The sequence below is a fragment of the Corythoichthys intestinalis genome, chromosome 8, assembly GCF_030265065.1.
Source record: "Corythoichthys intestinalis isolate RoL2023-P3 chromosome 8, ASM3026506v1, whole genome shotgun sequence".
Classification (NCBI taxonomy): Eukaryota; Metazoa; Chordata; class Actinopteri; order Syngnathiformes; family Syngnathidae; genus Corythoichthys; species Corythoichthys intestinalis.
The window spans coordinates 15685022-15707872 of record NC_080402.1 but is presented as its reverse complement, the minus strand read 5'-3'; the positions used below and the strand labels follow the sequence as shown (position 1 = coordinate 15707872).

The 22851-nt window shown below is 38.2% G+C and overlaps 1 protein-coding gene across 5 annotated transcripts in view; it reads left to right on the top strand.

Moving 5' to 3' along the window:
• LOC130919953 (dynamin-2-like) overlaps positions 1 to 22851 on the top strand; it is a 40630-nt gene that overhangs the window by 15447 nt on the left and 2332 nt on the right. The window contains exons 7-20 of one of the 5 annotated variants that reach the window (XM_057842628.1): positions 349 to 491; positions 561 to 696; positions 791 to 858; positions 6443 to 6581; positions 8295 to 8381; positions 8468 to 8538; positions 8972 to 9026; positions 9952 to 10062; positions 14541 to 14650; positions 14782 to 14893; positions 15199 to 15366; positions 16571 to 16794; positions 16897 to 17136; positions 21397 to 21796. In XM_057842628.1, coding sequence (XP_057698611.1) covers positions 349 to 491; positions 561 to 696; positions 791 to 858; positions 6443 to 6581; positions 8295 to 8381; positions 8468 to 8538; positions 8972 to 9026; positions 9952 to 10062; positions 14541 to 14650; positions 14782 to 14893; positions 15199 to 15366; positions 16571 to 16794; positions 16897 to 17136; positions 21397 to 21463 — 1731 coding nt within the window. In that variant the 3' untranslated portion in view covers positions 21464 to 21796. Of the gene's footprint in view, positions 1 to 348; positions 492 to 560; positions 697 to 790; positions 859 to 1120; positions 1260 to 6442; positions 6582 to 8294; positions 8382 to 8467; positions 8539 to 8971; positions 9027 to 9951; positions 10063 to 14540; positions 14651 to 14781; positions 14894 to 15198; positions 15367 to 16570; positions 16795 to 16896; positions 17137 to 21393; positions 21797 to 22851 lie in introns of those variants that run through there. The other 4 variants (XM_057842626.1, XM_057842627.1, XM_057842625.1 and 1 more) reach the window with 4 other exon arrangements.

The window sequence follows — 22851 nt, the reverse complement described above, 5'->3', positions numbered from 1 at the left end:
GTTAGACATTTTGTCTGTAACGTTAAATACAATTAGAAAACAATTTAATTTAAAAATATATTTATATTAAAAAAAGGCATGTCCGATATTTTTTTGCCGATTCCGACATTGAAAATGACGTGATCGGACCCGATCGACATCTCTACTGATAATTATATCACACAATGACTGGGGAAAGAAAGGTTCAGAGGTCTTGTGATGGCCTTACAAGATATATTGATGTCTTATGCAATTTAATGCATTGTTTAAACTCTTGTTTTATATATTTATTTACTGCTATTAAATTATTATTAATACAACATTAAAGTTCTATTCAAATTTGATTGTTTTTCCCCCCTTTTCATATAGCAACTTACCAACCACATCCGTGATACTCTGCCAGGGTTACGGAGTAAGCTTCAAAGCCAGCTGCTCTCCCTGGAGAAAGAAGTAGAAGAATACAAAAACTTCCGTCCGGATGATCCTGCACGCAAAACCAAGGCTTTGCTTCAGTCAGTACGCACATACAGACAACAATATATTTGAAATTTGAAAACTATACTGCAGTGCTTCCAATGCAGGATGGTGCAGCAGTTTGGTGTGGACTTTGAGAAGTGCATCGAAGGCTCAGGGGATCAGGTGGACACCTCCAATTTATCTGGAGGTGCAAAGATCAACCGCATTTTCCATGAGCGTTTTCCTTTTGAGCTGGTGAAGGTGACTGTCTTTGTATTGTTCACTGTCATAAGATAATAACTTAAATATCTAATCAAGGCTGATGACACATAAATATTCCTTACTTGTGTCTTAGATGGAGTTCGATGAGAAGGAACTGAGGAAAGAGATCAGTTACGCTATCAAAAACATCCATGGAGTCAGGCAAGTTGGAAAAGCTTTCAACATACAGTATTACGCATAAATACTCTGCCTCTATCTATCTTTTAACCAATGTTTGAGCTCCCTCCCTTGTTCGGCAGTCTTATAACGTCCATCCAATTTTTCATGCCCCTGCACATTGTGTTGTTTTGTTGTTTTATTTATTTATTTATTTTGGAACGTTGGGTTATTTTCTGCTTAAGTTCCCCTCCATGTGCAAATCCTGTCTTCCTGCTCCATGTCTGTCAATCTGTATGTCCTTCAGGACAGGCCTGTTCACCCCAGATATGGCGTTTGAGGCCATAGTGAAAAAGCAGATCATTAAGCTGAAAGAACCATGTCTGAAATGCATCGACATGGTTATCCAGGAGCTCATCAACACAGTCAGGCAGTGCACTAATAAGGTATCACTGCATGGTCTCTGCCATGCTTGTACCAGAGAGCGTGGGTAACTGCAGTGCTGCCAGGAGCAACGTTTTGTCTTTTTTTCCAGCTCAGACAATATTTTTTCTTCTGCCTATACTTTTTCAGATTAGCATTAAAGAGGACATACTATGGAAATGTGATATTATCAATGAAATGAAGCAACAAAGCATTTATTTTTCTTCTCGGTTTCATTTTCAAAACTTGTTTTTTGAAAATGGTGTTCCGATTTCACGCCTTGCATTGTATGAAGTGCTCTTTCCATAATTTAAATTGATCATTTTCTCCCCACACTCTGCTCTAACCACTTTTCTTTTTCAAACTAGTCATCATGTTAACAAAAGGCCTACTCAGCACTGGGTTTCATATTGGTGTGTTAACACACCTCCATTTTCTAAATTGTGTGTGTGTTGAGGGGGATACATAATATGTCTTCTTTAAAATGCTTGAGTTGATTTGCTTTTGCACGTTTCAAGTCCGAGCTGCACTGTGGTTCACCGCAGTGATGTCTCTGAGAAGCTGTATATTCAGAAATACTGTAGGTCTACATGTTACTTTACGGGGTCATAACAAAACAAGCTGCAGGTTTTGTTTTCTACTTCTATGCTCTGTGCAAGCTTGTTCAGACTGTTTAAAAGAATGCATGGCTGTTTTTGACTGTCTTTTGTCAGCTATAAATTTGAGGAAATGTTTGAGATTTGTAGCTTATAGACAGATTAATTATACAAAAAAATCCTAACAGTTTTAATTATTGATTTTTAGCTATATGTTGTTGTAGCAATAGGTGTATTAATGTGTGGGTGGATGTCAGTAAGTGTAAAGCGCTTTGGGCAACGTGATGGTGTCAAACTGTAGACGAAAGTGATTCTTGCAATCCATTTCACATTGCTGATACTTTTCGTTGTTTATTTTTGCACATGTTTTGGTTACAAGGCAGATAGTGCTTGTTCAGATTTTTTTTTCCTTTTACAAATCACGCATTGTTGCCTGTCACAGTTATGCTCTATAACAGTGTTTTGCAACCTTTTCTGAGTCATGGCACATTTTTACATTGGAAAAATCTTGCGGCACACCACACACAGAAAATGTTCCAAAAGTACTTTCTGTACAGTATATTCAGTTATAACATAATATCTCAGTGTGTATTAGTGATGCACGATAATACATTTTTCGACCGATACCGATAACAGATAATTTCCTCCTCGTTCCAACCGATAACCGATAATGTCAAGCCGATAATTCTATAAAAAAAAAAAATTAAGTATACACAAGAGAAAATATTACTGTGCAAAAATATAATTTACTACTCCTTTTTTTCAACATCAAATGTGAACAAGTGGTAAATTCCACCATCTAAATAATGACAGATTCTCTGACCTTGTGTAATGGTAAACTTCTTGGCAACAATTACTTACAGAGTAAATACCTAAGTTGCACAAAAATGCCTTTAACAGTAAGACATTCCTAACATATATAACATTACTTCACTGTAAAAACACACCTACTTAAAACTAGTCAATTTTAAGTGTAAATCTATTGGAAATAAGTGAAATTATCTGCCAGCGCTTCAAGTGTATTTCACTCAGATTTCTTGAATAAAAATAGCTAGCTGAAAATAAGTTTACCAGCCGTATTTTAAGTAATGATCATACTTAATCTTAAAAAAAAAAAAAAAAAAAAAAAGTGTTTGTCAGAAATGTTCTTTATTCAAGAATAGGTATGGTTTAAAACATTATTTGAAAGCAATTTTTTCTTGATTTAGGTGAAAAATTACCTTTTTTTCTTTTAAGATGTATGCGCTTATGAAGAGCAAAATGGCAATATTTACGTACTTCAAGTAAGTGGAATAATCTGGCGCATTCATCTGTTAACTAGTCCTTAACTCTCAAAACAAGATGGGGAAAATTATTTGACTAGATATAAGAAGAACGATCCCATTACGACGTCATAAATTTACAACGTACTGTGTCATATTGCTGGGCGGTAAACCGAAAATTTACCGGCACCGAAATTCTTCACGATGACCGACGTAATTTTGAACATGACGGTAAATTCGGTAATTTAATAAAACAAGAAAATAAAGTCTTTTCATCCCGCTTTGACTCCGTGTTGTTCGGCAATGTTCATTCCCCTTTAAGAAAGCAAAAAGTGTGCTTACGTATGGAGTCACGTGATTATCAGGAGGCCAAACAAACAAGAGCCCTGTGGCTAACACTAGCGGCTAACGCTACAAGCAAACATGATGGAGTGTGGCTTAAGGGAGGTTTCACCCGACATTAAATAGACTCTTGGCGGCATCCAGACAGGCTTTAACCCGCTGTCCTCCCTTGTTCTCACGATTTACAAAGAGGATGCTTTCAACTAGTAGCCAAGCCACAGGCTAACGCTAGTAGCTAACGCTAGTGGCTAACGCTAGCAGCTAACGCTACAAATAAACGGAGTCGGATAGCGGCTCTAACCTTCGCGAAACAGCTGAACTTAATGAATGGATTGGGCACGGACTGCATCTAGCAATTAGTATGTCACGTTATTGTGTATCTCTGTCTATGTGTGATTTCTGATGGCTGTTGTGATAGTAAAGCATTCAGCATAAAGTACAATCCAACAGTGAAAATTTTAATATGACTGTTTAATAGCCCCAGCTATTTTTCTGTATGTGCTTAATTCTGTGTCATTAGATCAATGCAGCTTTAATGTGTGTGTGTGTCTGTGTGTGGGTTCATGCGTGCTTGCATGTATTAAAAAATGCACTGGGAAAAAAAAAAAAACCTTGAAGTAAACACTTGTGTTAAGTAAATATGTCACGGCAGCGATTAACAATAAGTTGTCTTTTTGAAGTGTACTGTTCAAGCTATAAGTCATTTGTATTACAATGACATGTTTGCACAGGCATATTGATTTTGGCAATGTACATTGTTCAAGCCATGCAAGCTGTTATAAATGTTCATACTTGAATTCTTATTGTTTACAATAATTTTTAAGTATACTTAATGTTTAGACTGCATGTACGATTGTTAAACATATTAAATTGGAAGCTGGTAAATAAATCAACAAGAAAGGGTTAATCTGTATTTCATGCATTGATTCAGATTTTCAAATTATATAACAGTCCGCTTGGGCGAATTTATCGTTATCGAGGTAAATCTGCTCAATTTATCGCGATACGTGCTTAAGGCCATATCGCCCAGCCCTACTGTGTCATGGCAGCGCTTTGTTTACATTTGCGGCATTCACGGCACTTGCTTTACGGCAGCTAAGATGATACACGGCAGTACTAGTAGGCCATAGTTGGAGCTCGCTTCCCCGTGCGCGCTGTATTGTGCCTGAATTTTGCTAAGCCGAAAATAAAGGCAGCGTTACAAAGTCATCTGGCCGCTCATTATTTTACATATTTAATGCATTACTGATCTCCTCCCGCCTGTGCCCTTCAGTTCGTCCAGCCGCCAAATTAGCACCCGCGCTAGCCTCTGTTTGGCCGTGCTGCTCGATTAATTAAACCGGAGTGGCAGCTACATTCGTACCGGATATACGCCCGCCCCGGCCGGCTCGCCACAGCATATTCGGGGCCTGGTTCTGCTCCCCGCAGCGTTTCTCCGTCGACACAAGCCCAGTAATTTAGCTTCGTCTGTTTACATTAGCAATAGTATTCGCAGCAGCCTCGTGTTCGTTCCAAAAATCTTTGTGATGCAGGTTTAAATGGCTGATCGGGTTTATGTTGAATGAGGACGCTTTCTTCCGCCTCGTGGAACTTATGCAGTGCATGTTTTGCAGATGGCGAGAGCGTCGTTATTTTCACATACGGAAAAATGAGCCATGAGCTCCACTCCAACTGCCTCTGTTGTGTAACTCTGCCTCCTCAACCCCTCCTCCCTCAGGCGCTTCAGAGAGGGGAGGCGGCGGTGCTGAGTTGGTTGTGCACATTTGGAGGCTAAATCAAGTATATAATTATCGGATTGCATTATCGGTTGAATTTTTTAAATGGATTATCTGTCTGACGTCATAATTGCCATTATCAGCCGATAATTATCGGTATCCGATATTATCGTGTATCTTCAGTGTGTATACTTACTCAGTGGGAAACTTGAACCTATTTAGATGAACACTAAGCAGATATCCTGGTAGGAATGTTCTTCAACAGCTTTCGGTCTCTGTTTTTTTTTTTTTTTTTTTTTTTTTTTTAGAACAGTTAGGCTTGAAAAACTCAGAATTATCAGACAGTGGGACTTTAGCAATGTCTTTAACCGCATCAGGGCCAAGCATCTCGCTGACAATGACTTTGCAGGCATGTTGTATTAATATCTCTGCCGCATTGTGGGACTTTTTGGATTTAGCAACAAGTTCAGCAACAAGGCTTTGAGGGCTTTCTTATTCAACTTTGTAGTTTTTCTCAAAAAAGTTGCCTGCTTCTCTATGTCTTCACTAATGCGAACAAAGTAGTCCATCGACTTGTTTTGAAGCGATGGGTGTTTCATTTAGAGATGACGTTTAGGCTTGCTTGGAACCATGACGCTGTTGGATAGCTGCTCGTGTTGTGTTCAAAAACTGCTCGGATTTCTAGCGATCAGCCACCTTGCTGTCCTCGACAATGTTTTGGAATAAAACACAGGTCGTCACAAATGGATAAAATGTATAGGACACCTCCTTGTATATCGACACTTGACGAGTCTAATCAAATGATGTACAGTAGACGTGGTGGGGTTGACATTGTTGCGGACTGCAATATAATATATTTATAATTTTATAAAGAGATATTGGATGATTTCTCGCGGCACACCTGACGATATCTTACGGCAAAATAGTGTGCCACGGTACACCAGTTGAAAAACACTGCTCTATAAGTCTAAAGGAAATTTGCATACTTTCTTCATTGTTAAATACACTATTTGGACAAAACTTCCTTGATTTATTGAATAATCAATCAATCAAGGTGTACACCCTATTTTTTCAAACCTGCAGCTTGTTGAATTTGTTCAAAACAGTAAGCAAAACTAACTAAATTGCTCCTTTTTCTCCTTATCGTTATAGTCATCCTCAATAGCATCACAATCTACTCCTCAACCATGGGCTTTCCCTTCTCTTCTACTCTTCTTTGCCAATTTTCTAACCAATGCTACGCGACCTCAGCTTCCATTAATTGTCCAACTGCTATGATACATCACCACAGGACAGGCCTGTTCACTCCAGACTTGGCGTTTGAAGCCATAGTGAAAAAGCAGATCATTAAGCTGAAAGACCCCTGTCTGAAATGTGTCGACCTCGTTGTCACCGAACTTGTCACCCTGATCAGGAAGTGCACTGAAAAGGTAAACAGGAAAACTAGAGAGATGGTGACACAGACAACAATCCGAAATAGAACAATGCAAAGGAGAAACTAATGTGTTGCTGTCTATTGCTGTTAATGGTTACAGGCTTCACTCAGCACCCATCTCATCCTGTGAATCCCTCTTTAAATTTAAGAGCCCCTCTGATCCTGGACCTTCACCAGCCCTCTTCCCCTCATCAACACCCCTTATCAACACTAAAAGAGCAGTGATTTAACTACCCTTACTCACTTATAAACCAATCCCCTTGACTTATTAAGAATTGTCACAACTTATAAAATTAAACCTGGACAGCAGAGTAATAGCGTACCGCACGCTACACATCACTTCCCTAATTAATATTCATGATGTTAGCAACTGTTGTTAGCAATGTTGCTAAGGGGGGGACACGCTCACGTTTTTCCCTCATGCTAGATGCATGTAAATAGTGTACGAACGAGATACTTACTGAGCTAAACCTACCAATTCTGTCGGAAAATGATGTCCCTGGTGCCAAATTCACTTATAAAGATGTGGAAGAACATACAAATGTTCAGTTAAAGAGATTGCTTGAGTGTCGAGGGCTGAAAAAGAGCCGACCCGATCCATACCTTTTTTCCTTACGTCACTGACAATGACGTTCTCCTGTTTCAATAAGCGATCTTATACCACCATATGCCCTGTCTTTCTTATACTGTATATTATATCCTCTGGTTGTCTTCAGTCTCTGACCGTTCTTGGGGGTAATTTACGTTGCTATTTTTGTGTAACGATCGCAAATGCTTCTCAGTTACAGCCAACGAACACTTTTAATTTTTTCATTAATAACAAATCTTACCAAAGTTGTTTTGTACAACAGAAAAGATAACAGTGGCAGTCAGATACCATTTTGATTTGTTTCAGGTCATTCATTGTCAGACAGAAGCAGCACGGCAAAACGCCACGCTAAAAAATACAGAACGAAGAGGCTCCCAACAAAATGTTTACTGCATATGAAATGTGAATGGCGTCACCTTGCTGGCGTTAAACAGGTCTTTTGGACGGCCGCGCAAGTTGATCCGTTATTCACATATTTCCATCGAGTTTTTGCTTTCGGGAAACGTATGAAAAAACCATCCTTCACATGTCGTAATGTCTAGAGTCGTTTTTACAATTTCCATAGCAGCAGTGTTTGATTGGTATGTTCATTTTTGAAAGATTATTGGAGAAAACAAACAGAAATATAATGGACTGTATGCGAGGGTGTGTATATAATTCCCACTTCCGTGTTACGATGGCGACGTCACGGTCTAAAAATAGCATTCGTGCGGTACGCTATTCTAAAGTATTCTTCGTTCCTCAGACCATTCTCACTACAGCTCTTTGCATTATTCCTTTCAAGTACTAACTGAATGATGATGATGCAGTGGCACCTCCAAGGCTGACACAATCCATTCCAGGTAAATTTGGAAATCAATTCCCAATAGATTTCATTTCAAAGGAAAATGATTTGAGTTGGCCGACGAACAAAAGAAAATGGTCAAACCTGGAGGTACCATTGTTACTTTGCATGACTTACTCTTACTCTCTTTATGCATTTAGATATAATGCTCCATCAAATTTTATGTTAGTGTGGAGCTTGTTCTAGTGTTCCTATGTTCATACTTGCTCACTCTTTTGTCTATTATGTAGCATAGCAGTACCTGCAGCAGTGTTTGCTATTTGTGTTATCTATAGCTGGGATCATATCCTCGCCTTCGAGAAGAGACTGAGCGAATTGTCACCACCTACATAAGAGAGAGGGACAGCAAGACTAAAGACCAGGTTTGACCATGTAATAGCTGTGTATTAAAACAATCATAATAATAAAAATAGAAATATTAATAATGATTTCATGTTTGTTCAATCAGGTGCTCCTGTTAATTGACATTGAACTATCCTACATTAACACGAACCATGAGGACTTCATTGGGTTTGCCAAGTAAGATATTATTTGTGGTTCAATATAGAAACAACAAAGGTTTCATTTTTTTTGATTGCTCAAAAAAGATCCATCATGCACAATAACAATGATGGATTAAAGAATGATCCTCTTTAATTGCTTTTACAGATATAATAAGAAAATACACTCAGAAGCCACTTAATTAATTCTACAAGCTCACTGTAATGCAATCCATCACAAAGAGATGTTGCCATCTTCAGTGCTGAATTTAATACATAATCCTACACCCTTCTCACACATACTGTAAATGATAAATACTGTAAAGAAGAATAAGGAGAGCATGAGGAAAAATATTTATTGATTCTGAAACACCATTTATTTACATTGTTACATTATAATTAACCACATTGGGAAAATACATAATATTGCACATTGTGGATTGGTTAGTTAAGCAAAACTCCTAATTTTTCAGTGCCCAGCAGAGGACGGCTGCAAATGCAACAAAGAAACGAGTCATGCCTAACCAGGTAATTGCTCATTTGATAAGTTTTTAATATCTTGCTCAATTACTGTAGCCCGTCGTACCTATCTTATGTTGACTTCTATTAACGCATGTCTCTGCTTCTGTGTACATTCTTTGAAATGATATTATCACCATACTCAACTCAGGTTTGCAGTGAAATGTCCCTGTCATTGCAGTGCTAATGCCACAACATTGTCACATGCTATGTAATATGTTCTCAGACATCTGTCTAAATTTGGGTACTGTGTAATCTGGGTGCTGCATATTCAATATTTGGTCAGTTACATTATAGCACTTTTGCACTGTTACATCAATACTAATGCACAAATTGTCATCAAATGAAGTCAGTCATCTGCCTCCTTGTCTGAGTTCTGTAAATTGTCATATACGCACTATTATATTACCACTACATCACCGCTTGCTGCCAGTCACTTATTCACTTTATTCCCAATCTGTGTACACTGTAACCTGTGTTTTAATATTAGCCTTATTGTACTTTTGCTTTTGTTTTATGTGGTGCACGTTACGGCGAACCTTTAAATCTTGTACTCTGTACAATGACAATAAAGGCTTTCCTATCCTATTCTCTATTATACACCTGATGCACATTTAATTGTTGAGCATTAAAAACCACTTTATTATACTCCAAAGAGCAAAAATACTGTATACTGTAACTATATAGACATAAAAACAGCCTCCATTTCCATAATACCATTACACACACTAGTGTACAAATTTAATCTGTTTTATCATGTGACTGAGTCTGACAGGAAGAGTGATGTCGTCTTTCATGCATGTGGATTTTATATTCCGTGTGGGTAAATTGCACTTGTTTTCTCAGGATTGTTTTATTTTATGGTTGGGTGTTTTTCATTTATTTATTTATTTGTCAGAGTTTGTGTTGATTAGTGTTTGTGTCTCGTGTGCAGGTTATCCGTCGAGGCTGGTTGACAATCAACATTAGCATTATGAAGGGAGGCTCCAAGGACTACTGGTTTGTCCTCACTGCCGAGTCCCTGTCCTGGTACAAAGATGAGGAGGTAAGGAAATGGTGAATAGTGTGCATTTAAGTAGAAGCTTTATCTAAACCAGGGGTGTCAAACCTATGGCCTGTGGCCAGAAAACAGCCTACCACGAGGTCCAATCTGGCCTATGGGATTGCCTGTCAAGTAGGCATGTGCCGATTACCAGTTTCAAGGTTTACCGTGGTATGAAAACGTCACGGTTTTAAAACCACTAAAAATTTCCATCCTACTGTTGTACGATATTAGCTATTTTTTTATATCCCAAAAACGCAGTTTTTGAATTAATCGTTTTCTAATTGTATTTAACGTTACAGACATAATATGTTACACTTATCCAGAATCTTTAGTTTAGGCTTAAGGTAGGGTTATCAAATTTATCCCGATAATGGCGGTAATTAATGTTTTAAAAATGTATCACGTTAAATATTTAACGCAATTAATGCATGCGTTGCACGACCCACTCACGCATTGTCGCGCTCAATCTGTAATGGCGCCATTTTACCCATATAGAGAGATAAAAGGCAGCGTTAAATGAGTAGAGTGAATTTTGGCAGCCTTTTTTTAATAGGCTAAAGCCTTGCAATCCCTCTCCCTACGATTAGAAATATCATGGGGAGCAATGTGGAGAAGAAAGGTAGCAATTGATCTTTTTCTTAACACCTTATGTTATTTGCCAACTCAGAGAAGATATACCAATTGGTAGCACTACGCACAGTCATGGTTCCACTTCCCATCATGCATTTGGGTTGAATGGCTGCAGTATCATTTACTGAAAGCTCAACAAATACACTGGATGGCAATATTTAGTCACAATATACAAAGTCACAAGTCTTTCTATCCGTAGAGCCCTCTCACAGAAAGAATGTTACTAATATAATTGCCATCTTGAGGATTTATTGTCATAATAAACAAATACAGTATTTATGTACTGTATGTTGAATGTATATATTCGTCCGAGTTTTATTCATTTTTTTCTTAATGCATTGCCAAAATGTATATGATCGGGAAAAATTATCGGGAATGATTGGAATTGAATCGGGAGCAAAAAAAAAAGCAATCGGATTGGGAAATATCGGGATCGGCAGATACTCAAGCTAAAACGATCGGGATCAGATCAGAAGCAAAAAAACATGATCGGAACAACCCTACTTTTTACTTTAAGTAGATTTGTGAAGAAGAAACACTTATTTCGCTACTTTGGGCTACACAAGAGTCATTAAATGTTTCCTCTTTATTCTACATATTAGCTTTATTTTTAGCCAGTGATGCTAAGAGTAGCTCTACAGATTTCACCAATGAGACGTCGCAACAATAATCACATGACTCCATTATGCCAATCAGACGCAAGCTTGCGGTTCCATCTTCACGCCAGCCTGTTCAATCACGTGGCGTCTATAAAGCACCGTAAAAAATGAAGTATTTGATACAGAGCGCTGTCCCCAACATGACTTGAAAAGGCGGATTTTAACCTCTCTCCCAGTTTTTTTTTGCACCAATTGACCACGGAAAACCGGAGTTGTTATCCTTTAATTTCAAAATAGTAATAATGAAGGATATCTTTACTATTCAAACTAAGAACTATTTTCTCCACCAGAGGACACTCATGCTCTTTGGACGGATAATGGTTCATTTATGTAAATTTTTTTCCTCTCGGCGGAATTCAGTGATTTATATTTATTTTTTTATATTTCTTTGGCTTAATGTGGTTATGTAATGGGTTATTGTACTGTATCATTATAACAACAGTTCATATAGATAACTTTGTGCTCAGAAAAAATACCATTGTTTAAAAAAAAAAAAAAGAAAAAAAACCGACAAAAATATGAGCAGTTACTCACACTGTTACTCATTACTTGAGTATTCTTTTCACCGAATACTTTTTTTTGTACTTCAATAAATTTTTTGGCCGACTACTTTGACTTATGTTCAAATATTGCAATTTAAATTGGCTCATAAAATCCAGACATTTATTCTGGAAGTTTTCAAAATGTTTCTTTTCTTTAGTAGTTTTTGGAAGCAAAGGTTTGAACCGAATGGTGTCTTATCTGAACCAATACACAGGAAAGTTAGTACAAGTCAATACAGATTGATTTTGCATTGATCATTTCACCTATCAATTAATTAGATTCATATTCATGAGAAATGTAGCCCTGACCCCCGTTCACCCAATCTGTTTGGTCCTATTTACAGTTGTGGTCAAAAGTTTACATACACTTGTGAAGAACATAATGTCACGGCTCTCTTGAGTTTCCAGTTATTTCTACAACTCTGATTTTTCTCCGATAGAGTGATTGGAACAGGTACTTCTTTGTCACAAAAAACATTCATGAAGTTTGGTTCTTTTATGACTTTATTATGGGTTAACAGAAAAAGTGATCAAATCTGCTGGGTCAAAAATATACATACATGGATCTGAAAAAGCGAATCATTGACTTGAACAAGTCTGGAAAGTCACTTGGAGCCATTTCAAAGCAGCTGCAGGTCCCAAGAGCAACAGTGCAAACAATTGTTTGTAAGTATAAAGTGCATGACACTGTTTTGTCACTGCCATGATCAGGAAGAAAACGCAAGCTATCACCTGCTGCTGAGAGAAAAATGGTCAGGAGGGTGAAGATTCAACCGAGAATCACCAAAAAGCAGATCTGCCAAGAATTAGAAGCTGCTGGAACACAGGTGTCAGTGTCCACAGTCAAGCGTGTTTTGCATCTCCATGGACTGAGAGGCTGCCGTGCAAGAAGGAAGCCCTTGCTCCAAAAGCAGCACCTTAAGGCTCGACTGAAGTTTGCTGCTGATCACGTGGACAAAGATAAGACCTTCTGGAGGAAAGTTCTGTGGTCAGACGAAACAAAAATCGAGCTGTTTGGCCACAATGCGCAGCAATATGTTTGGAGGAGAAAAGGTGAGGCCTTTAACCCCAAGTACACCATGCCTACCGTCAAGCACGGTGGTGGTAGTATTATGCTGTGTGGCTGTTTTGCTGCCAATGGAACTGGTGCTTTACAGAGAGTAAATGGGATAATGAAGAAGGAGGATTACCTTCAAATTCTTCAAGATAACCTAACGTCATCAGCCCGAAGATTGGGTCTTGGGCGCAGTTGGGTGTTTCAACAGGACAAGGACCCCAAACACACATCAATAGTGGTAATGGAGTGGCTAAATCAGGCTAGAATTAAGGTTTTCGAATGGCCTTCCCAAAGTCCTGACTTAAACCCCATTGAGAACTTGTGGACAATGCTGAAGAAACAAGTCCATGTCAGAAAGCCATCAAATTTAACTGAACTGCACCAATTCTGTCAAGAGGAGTGGTCAAAGATTCAACCAGAAGCTTGCCAGAAGCTTGTGGATGGCTACCAAAAGCGCCTAATTGAAGTGAAAATGGCCAAGGGACATGTTACCAAATATTAGCGCTGCTGTATGTATATTTTTGACGCAGCAGATTTGATCACTTTTTTCTGTTCACCCATAATAAAGTCATAAAAGAACCAAACTTCATGAATGTTTTTTGTGACAAAGAAGTATCTGTTCCAATCACTCTATCGGAGAAAAATCAGAGTTGTAGAAATAACTGGAAACTCAAGAGAGCCATGACATTATGTTCTTCACAAGTGTATGTAAACTTTTGACCACAACTGTATGTCCCCGGCCCCAGCAATAAGTTTACGTGTAGGTTATGCTTTTATATCGTCCCTAACATTGTTCAGACCAAACTTACGCCCTTGCTTAGTACTGAATCACATGTTTTTATTAGACACAAGCGCAGTAAGACCGGAATTGTTTGGTTGTGGTTTGTGAGCAAGTATGTGCACTTTGCTCTGAGAGCGAAAAAGCATTATTTCGTGTCTGCAGTCAGCAACAAATCTTCACAAGTAGTGTGTCATTTGCCATGGCTGTGTGGTTTATAAAGCAATATAAGCAAATCATTTCTTCATATGTTCTTTTGAGGATAAGATGAACTGATAATGGATTGATGGAGTAAGTAGTCTGTGATTCACTGAGATAGTATGTAAGTGGCTCATATGTAAATACAAAAATACATAGTGTTAAAATTGCATTGTGGGTATGTTTATTTTTGTTAATATTGTACATCTTATGTGTTGTGCATTTATTTATTTGTAAAATGGGTGGGAAAATTAATGAATGGTTTTGTGTAACTTACTATTTGTTAAAAAATATACTGGTCCAGCCCATTTGAGATCTAATTGGCGTGAATGTGTCCCGAGAACCAATATGAGTTTGACACCCCTGATCTAAAGCATCATGGTATCCAAAGCGGTTTATGCACATATGCACACACATACAAACATGTTCGAATTTGCCTTGTTGAACATTATGACTTGTTCTGTGACTCAATCATCAGGGATGAGAGATAACTTTATAACTTTCTTGTTTTTGTTTTCTTGTTCTTTTGTAAAGAAAAAATTGTTTCAATGGGAAAGAATCTGAAGTACCCCCTGATGAATATAACCAATGGCTGTATGTTTGTAATTTATCAGGAGAAGGAGAAAAAGTACATGTTGCCTCTCGACAACTTGAAGCTAAGAGATGTGGAGAAGGGATTTATGTCCAGCAAGCATGTCTTTGCCATTTTCAACACTGAGCAAAGGTGAGTGCCATGCTGCTATGAACAGGAGACACGGAAAACAAGCTGAATAGGGGCTCTCGAGGACCGGACTTGGGCACCCCTGAACTAGACCTTTTGTGCATCTACTGCATTCCTGTCATATCACCAAACAGGAACGTATACAAAGACTTGCGACAGATCGAGCTGGCTTGTGATACTCAGGAGGACGTCGATAGCTGGAAAGCCTCGTTCCTCAGAGCTGGTGTTTATCCTGAGAAAGACCAGGTATTAACAGTTGGAATATGTGATGTAAAAACATTGCTTTATATTTGAAGACACACATCAATTTGTATGTTAGTTTTGTGGCTATTTTGAGGTTTTGGACCAAATTGTGGTGACAGTTTGAATAGACCTTGGTTTACAAATACACTTAAATATAGCGTGGTCTGTCGAAATCCCCTAAATTGTTGTGCTTCTACAACACTTAAGATGCGCTATTTTTTTTTACGCTGGAAAGCAGCACCGCTGTCTACTAAAATAATGGCCAATTTCTTCTTTTTCACCTGGCCTGTCTCCCTTCCTCTCTACAGCCCGACAATGAAGATGCCATGGTTCCAGGTGACACAGTGTCCATGGACCCACAATTGGAGCGACAGGTGGAAACCATTCGCAACCTTGTGGACTCCTACATCAGCATTGTCAACAAGTCCATTAGAGACCTCATGCCCAAGACCATTATGCACCTCATGATTAACAGTGTAGGTTACCCTTTACTTATTGGCACTTGTCAAGATTTGTTGAGTCCAGTTTGTTTTGTTTTTGCTCAGCGGTGGGAGTAAATGTGTACCTTTTTCCGAACTTTAAGGCACACCTAAAAGCCTTCAATTTTCTCAAATACGACAGTGCGCTTTATAATCCGATGTGCATTATACTGTACAGTGGTACCTCTACATTCGAAGTTAATTCGTTTCAGGACCTTGTTTGTAAGTCTAAATGGTCGTATGTTGAGCAGGATTTTCCCATAAGAATAAATTATAATTCCATTAATTCATTCCACAGCCCAAAAAACTACTAAATCCTTAATAAATACTGCTTGGTAGTGTTACAAATGGCAATTACTCATAGCAAAACAAATAAATTATTGATAAAAACCAGATTCATAAAATAATAATAATAATTTCTGTAATAATGTTTCGAATCTGGTTCTAATGTGACGGACGTGTTTCGCGTGCTCTACCTGATTTCTGTCACAAGAAAATCGGCCGTGCTGCCATCTGCGGCGCTGTTATGTCGTCGTATTTCGAGCATGTTGTCGGATGTAGAAGCAAATGGCGAATCAATTTTTTGGTCGGATGTCGAAGCGATCGTGTGTCGAAGCGATCGTATGTCGAGGTACTACTGTATATGTATCAATATTGGTTATTCATTACATGACATTCCCTTTAGCACAGCTTCATCTAATGGATGCATAACGCAACCCCAGTTACTACTAATACGACTAGTACGACTACTGCTACTGCACCTTATAATGCGGTGCACCTTATATTAGAACACTGATTTAAGGTACGCCTTATACTCTGATGCGCCTTATAGTACAGAAAATGCAGTACTTCTCGAAATAATTTTATTTATTTTATTTCGCACTTCCAAACCAAATCCAGAACATTTTTTAAATGTAATGTGTAAAAATGTGTGTTAGCCTAGCCCTAGTGCAGGAAGTTAGCATACCCTCCAAATATGGGTGTGGGTGTTTGCATAAAGTCAATTAAAGCACAAATTAAGTAACAAAAGAGAATGCTTAATTTTTGAGATGTTGATTCATCTAAATATTTATTCAAATGAAATCATTCAGTAGCTTAAAAATGTTTGCGGGTGCTAAGTTGCCAAGTTAGCAAACATTAGGTCAGCTTTATCGTTAAGATTATTTTTACCTCCAACATAAAAACGCTTCTTGACCTGTAGGCAAAGGACTTCATCCACTCTGAGCTGCTGGCCTACCTGTACTCAGCTGGGGACCAGAGCAGCCTAATGGAGGAGTCTGTTGAGCAAGCTCAGAGGAGAGATGAGATGCTCAGAATGTACCATGCTTTGAAAGAATCTCTAGTCATTATTGGGGACATAAGTACCACCACTGTTTCAACCCCTGTGCCTCCACCAGTAGACGACACCTGGATCAAAGAATCAAGGTAAAAAGTGTGAACAGAATGTATAATAAGTTCACTAGTTTGAAAGTTAATATCAGTTGAAAGATTATCATGAGCAAACAGTTAACACGCAGTCTATCGCAGTCCTCCTGCAGGAATCCGCCCTACTGCTGCAACAGTCCCCCCGCCAAACCGACCCCCGGCGGTCAGGGGTCCCGCACCTGGTCCGGCCCTGCCCCTGAACCCCTCACCAGCATTTGGCGCGCCACCGGTGCCTACACGACCTGGCCCACCGCTCAATCAGTCCGGTTTTGAACCAAACGTTCCATTGATTCCCTCCAGACCAGCACGAGTGCCTCCTGCTCTGCCACCGGGCATTCCAAGGTAAGCAGCAACAGGAAGTGCATTTTTAGCTATTGTTCAATTTAGTTCAGAATATTGATTGAGTATGAGATCATATTACTACGATGGCTTATCAAATGGCTATTTATTATGAAAAGACAATCAGGCAAGGTTGGTGTTTGTCTCGTGATCGTGCCAAACCACAGTTCTTGGTACCGGTACATCTTAGTTATGGATTCCTTTAGAGTGCTATTAGGGCAACTAGGGCTTTCACAATTAATCGACTATTTGACAGCTAATCCGTTATAAAATAGACAACTAATTACATATTCAATTTATAGTTTACAGACATTTGTCCAAATCCTCATTTTTGTGCTGCTTGTTTATTATTTCATATAAATCTATTTACATTTTAATTAATGAAACCAAAAGGGAGAATTTTTTCTTTATTATTTATTTGTACATTTTTGCTTTTTTTTTTTTTTTTTTTTTTTTTTTTTAATTAAAAAAGGAAAAACTTTAAATGTTATCTTTTTTTATTATATATTTTTTTAGCAATTGTACAATTTAGTTCAGGATATTGATTTAGTATGACATCATATCACTACAATGGCGTTTCAAATGGGTATTTATTATGAAAAGACAATCAGGCAAAGTTGGTGTTTGTTTCCCGCTCGTGATTGTGCCACAGGTAAACCACAAGTCCATAATAATGAATAATAATAATAAATAAACCACAGGTCTTGGTACATCTTAGTTATTGATTTCTTTAGAGTGCAATTAGGGCTACTATGGCTTTCACAATTTTTAACAATTGACAGATAATCCATTATGAAATTAATTGACAACTAATCACATATTCAATTCATAGTTTAAAGACATTTGTCCAAATCCTCATTTTTGTGCTGCTTTATTATTTCTTTTTTAAAGGGAACCACGGATAGAAAGACATGTAGTTCTTAAAAGCTAAATCTTAGTACGAGTTATAATAATTTGATATAAAACCCCTCTTAATGTTTTGATTCAATAAAATTTGTAAAATTATTTAACTAGTAGGTCGCCATTGTTATTGACGTCGCTTGGCGGTGACGTCACATGGCCACGGTGCTGGAATTCCACGTTTCACTCTTTTAAAAAAAACAAAAAAACCCTGTCACTCTTTAATTGTGAAAGGTCGTGATTTAAATACGCCACAAGGTGTCAATGGCGAGTTTTAAATTGAATATTGGATCAAGCCAATGAGTGCGTTTTTTTCCCTTGACTGACGCCGGAGTTTTCCTTTAATCCATAGGTATTTGTAAAACAGAGCGAAAGTAGAGTGGACACAGGCGTTCAGATTCATAGCTGCGCTCGTTTATTGGCATAAGCTTCGGCAACTCCTTCACAACAAACATAAGTATCATATGGTGAAAATACAACTAAGCCTGTCGCAATATGCAATAATTCCATTTATCGCACGATAAATAAAAAAGAAGGTGGTAATTTTCCCGCTGCGATTTATCGCCTCGCGTGCATGTGCGTGCGCTCGTGCGGCAGACGTGCTGTTAAAAGTTCGGATTCCTTGTTACCAACTGCGCAAAATGCATCTTCGTTCCAGGTCCGGCAAAAACTAGCGCTGGAGCCAATTGTTCCCATTATATCCTATTTTTCAACGTATACCGACCGGCCGCGTCAGTGCTCCGGAGTGACTGCGGACCATCTATGGCGTGCCGGTGTTGTTGACATTATGGGCGCTCCCGTCAGGAAAGACATTTCATGCGGGGCGGCTATTTTTCGGCACAACGCCGGATATTTACAACGAAGTCCTCCAAAACATTGTTACCGACTTGGCTGCTACGAACAACCTCGCTTTGACAACAAAGAGCTGAATGAAATTAAGAGCGCTGTGCTTCAAACTCGTCCTGTTTATGAAAGTCGATCGTCATATGCTGGTGTTGTGTAGTAATGAGCAGACGTGACTATAGCGGCGCTTGGTAACTTTTTTAATGCGCGCACACACTAGATATCATGAAATAGCAAACTAGATGTACGTCCCATGCCATTGGCTACGTGAGCCCAGAGTTATTATGGGACACGTAGTCCATATACTACATCGATAATTTCTAAACTGTCATGACTGAATGGAAGTTAAGATGGCCAAATCAATCCATACCAGTGACTATAGATAATGTTGCAAATATTGTTAATTCAGTACGTGACGCAGATGGATTCGGACCACAAATATGATGCCTTGCCCATGTAGTAAACCTAGCTGCTAAGAGAGCTGTAGCAATCAACAGTGTGCCCCGCCTCAATTTACAAACAGTAAAGATTGTTCTCAGCACTTTTATACAATTTTTTTTTCAGATCAGTAAGAACTAAATAAATAATATAACAAATATTATGCACTAAAATGCATGTTTATATGATGGCAATTTAATTTTTGCTCGTTAGAGAGAAAAAAAAAAAAAAGTTTTTTTTTTATTTTTTACAGAGCATTAAATGTATTAAATCAGATCGAAAACCGTGTCCCCCGTATCAAAAATCGTACAGAACCGTGACCTAACTGTATCGTTGCATCCTTATAGAACACCATTGCAGAAGCTATGACAGGAAAGTTTTCGTTTACCTAAATGCTTAAGTTAAGTGCAATTTTTTTTTTTTTTAAACACATTTTATTTATTCTGTGTTTCTGTGCGGTATCAATATTGTTGTCTTTTACTTAAGAGGCATGGTCTATTGTTTTTAGTTGTGTTTTCTTAAAAAGTATTTTTTAATTTAACAGTAAATATTTATCGCGTTTAAATGGGTGTACTTGATCTATTAATATATACTGTATTCTCAATGTGTTATTGTTATTGTTATTGTGGTTTAAAAAAAAATTGGGGGGGGGCAATAATATCGCAATAATTTATGAGAATAATTATCGCACACTAAAATTTGTTATCGCGACAGGCCTAAATACAGCATAACGCTAAAAAAACAATGTTCACATAATGAAAAGTGCTTCAATCTGAATCAATGAGGCCCTATTCTCAAAGTTAAACAACAATGCAAAGAGAACTGGCATTCACAAATTCACAGTCAAAATAGATATGCAAAATACACATTAAACTTACTCAGACTTTGGTCAAACTCTATTTAAACATTTTAGCAACTCGTTTAGCTCAACAAATACACTGGGTGGCAATATTTAGTCACAGTAAACAAACTATGATGCTGGGAGCCATTATCAGGAGTCTTCTTTGTTGTGAAGACAACACTCAAATAAACGTAAATCACAATGGACCCGCACTAAACAGGAAACTACGGCGTCAGTCGAGGGACAAAACGCATTCATTGGCTTGATCTCTTATTAATTTAAAATTCACCATTGAAACCTTGTGGTGTATTTAAATCATTACCTTACATAGTTAAAGAGTGACACTGTGAAGTACGGCGGCGTGACCATGTGACGTCACTGCCCTTCGACGTCAACAACAATGGCGAGCAACTAGTTTTTTTATTTAAATTTTAAAAATTGTATTAAAACAAAAACATTGAGGGATTTTAATATCAAATTATTATAACTCGTACTAACATGTATCTTTTGACGTGGTACCCTTTAAAATCTATTTACATTTGTAATTAATAAAACCAAAAGGGAGAAACTTTTCTATTTTATTTGTACATTTGTTTTTGATTAAAAAAAAAAAAAAAAGGAAAACGTTATCTTTTTTATAAGCTACTATATTTGATTTTCTAAATAAATGAACATATTTTAAACAAAAAGGGAAACCTCTAAATATGATATTTTTCATTTATTGTTTCCCAGTTAAAAACTGCAAAAAAAAAAATGAAAAAGGGGAAATATATGTATATATTTTTTTAACCCCTTCAACCCTAAGCATGCTACTGAAGGACATGACGTGTTCGCGTCTCTAAACTAACAGATACACTGAATTTAGTTGCTATTGCCACTTTTGGAAGATGATTGGATGACACTCAAATCATGAGGTTTGGCACGCCCTCTTTGCTCTTTTTGGCTCTTTGAAAATGGCTGACCATACGCAATTTAAAAAAAGATACGTAAAGTGCTCATTTCTCATTAAAAACACATTAACATTAAAAATAACCAATAAAAGAATGAAATTTCTCAAACCCAAAAAATTGCACTTTGTTCTGGTGCCTCGAGTTTGATACATGTGTTGTAAGGGATAGGAAAGTCAATGGTGGCGGTGCTTCTAGTGCTTTGGGATCGTGGTGCATGGCTAGCTGGTAATATTTTTCCTGGCATGTTTCTTCTCCTCCCCATTCTACCCCACTTCTGTCTTCCTGCAGCAGAAGACCCCCGGCTGCTCCCAACAGACCCACCATCATACGTCCTTCAGAACCCTCCCTGCTTGACTAGACATGCGCACACACAATACGCATACACATTTCATTTAGTTTACACTTTTGTATTTCCTGTTCATTTGTTATCTGCAGGTGTATGACATTCGTTGATTCTAGAACAACGTACGTGTTGGCTTTTGTCATTATGGAAAGGGATAATTCTGTTGAGTCTTACGGTTTAGGTAGCATCACCTTTTAGATTTGTTCTATGTTAAATTGCTAAAGAATTCCACTTTAAAATAATCATTAAGAAATTTATACAGTGCCCTCCATAATTATTGGATTTATAATAATTATGTGTGTTTTAGCTTTTTTTTCTTTCTAAATAATATCGGACTTTAATGGAAAAAAAAGAAAAATCCAATCTTCAATACAAGTGCATTTATTCAGTGGGGAAAAAATCCCACATAAAGAAATAATTATTTAACATCAAATAATGTGTGTCACAATTATTAGCACCCCTGGTGTTAATACTTTGTACAACCCCCTTTTGCCAACAAAACAGCACCTAATCTTCTATAATGTTTCACAAGATGGGAAAAGACAGAAAGAGGGATCTTCAGCCATTCCTCTTTGTAGAATCTCTCTAAATCATCCAGAGACCTGGGTCCTCTCCTCTGTACTCTCCTCTTCAGCTCACCCCACAGGTTTTCAATGGGGTTGAGGTCTGGGGACTGAGATGGCCATGGGAGGAGCTTGATTTTGTGTCTGCCGAACCATTTCTGTGTAGATTTGGCCATATGTTTAGGGTTACTGCCTTGCTGAAAGACCCAGTGACGACCCATCTTCAGCTTTTGGGCAGAGGGCAACAGATTTTGATTTAAAATGTCCTGGTATTTCAAAGCATTCATGATGCCATGCACCCTAACAAGGTTCCCAGGGCCTTTGGAAGCGAAACAGCCCCACAGCATCACTGACCCACCCCCATACTTCACAGGGGGTATCAGGTGCTGTCTACACGCCAACAAGCTGTTTGGGAGGCATGCACTGAGAAAACCTTTACTCACTCACAATCATAAACGCAAACGTCTGGAGTTCGCTAAGCGGTATTGGGGCTTCAACTGGGACGGTGTGCTTGGGTCAGATGAGACCAAGATTGAGCTTTTTGGCAACAAACACTCTAAGTGGGTTTGGCGTGCCACGAAAGATGCGCATGCTGAAAAGCACCTCATACCCACTGTGAAGTATGGGGGTGGGTCAGTAATTCTGTGGGGCTGTTTCGCTTCCAAAGGCCCTGGGAACCTTGTTAGGTTGCATGGAATCATGAATGCTTTGATATACCAGGGCATTTTAAATCAAAATCTGTTGCCCTCTGCCCGAAAGCTGAAGATGGGTCGTCACTGAGTCTTTCAGCAAGACAATGACCCTAAACATATGGCCAAATCTACATAGAAATTGTTCAGC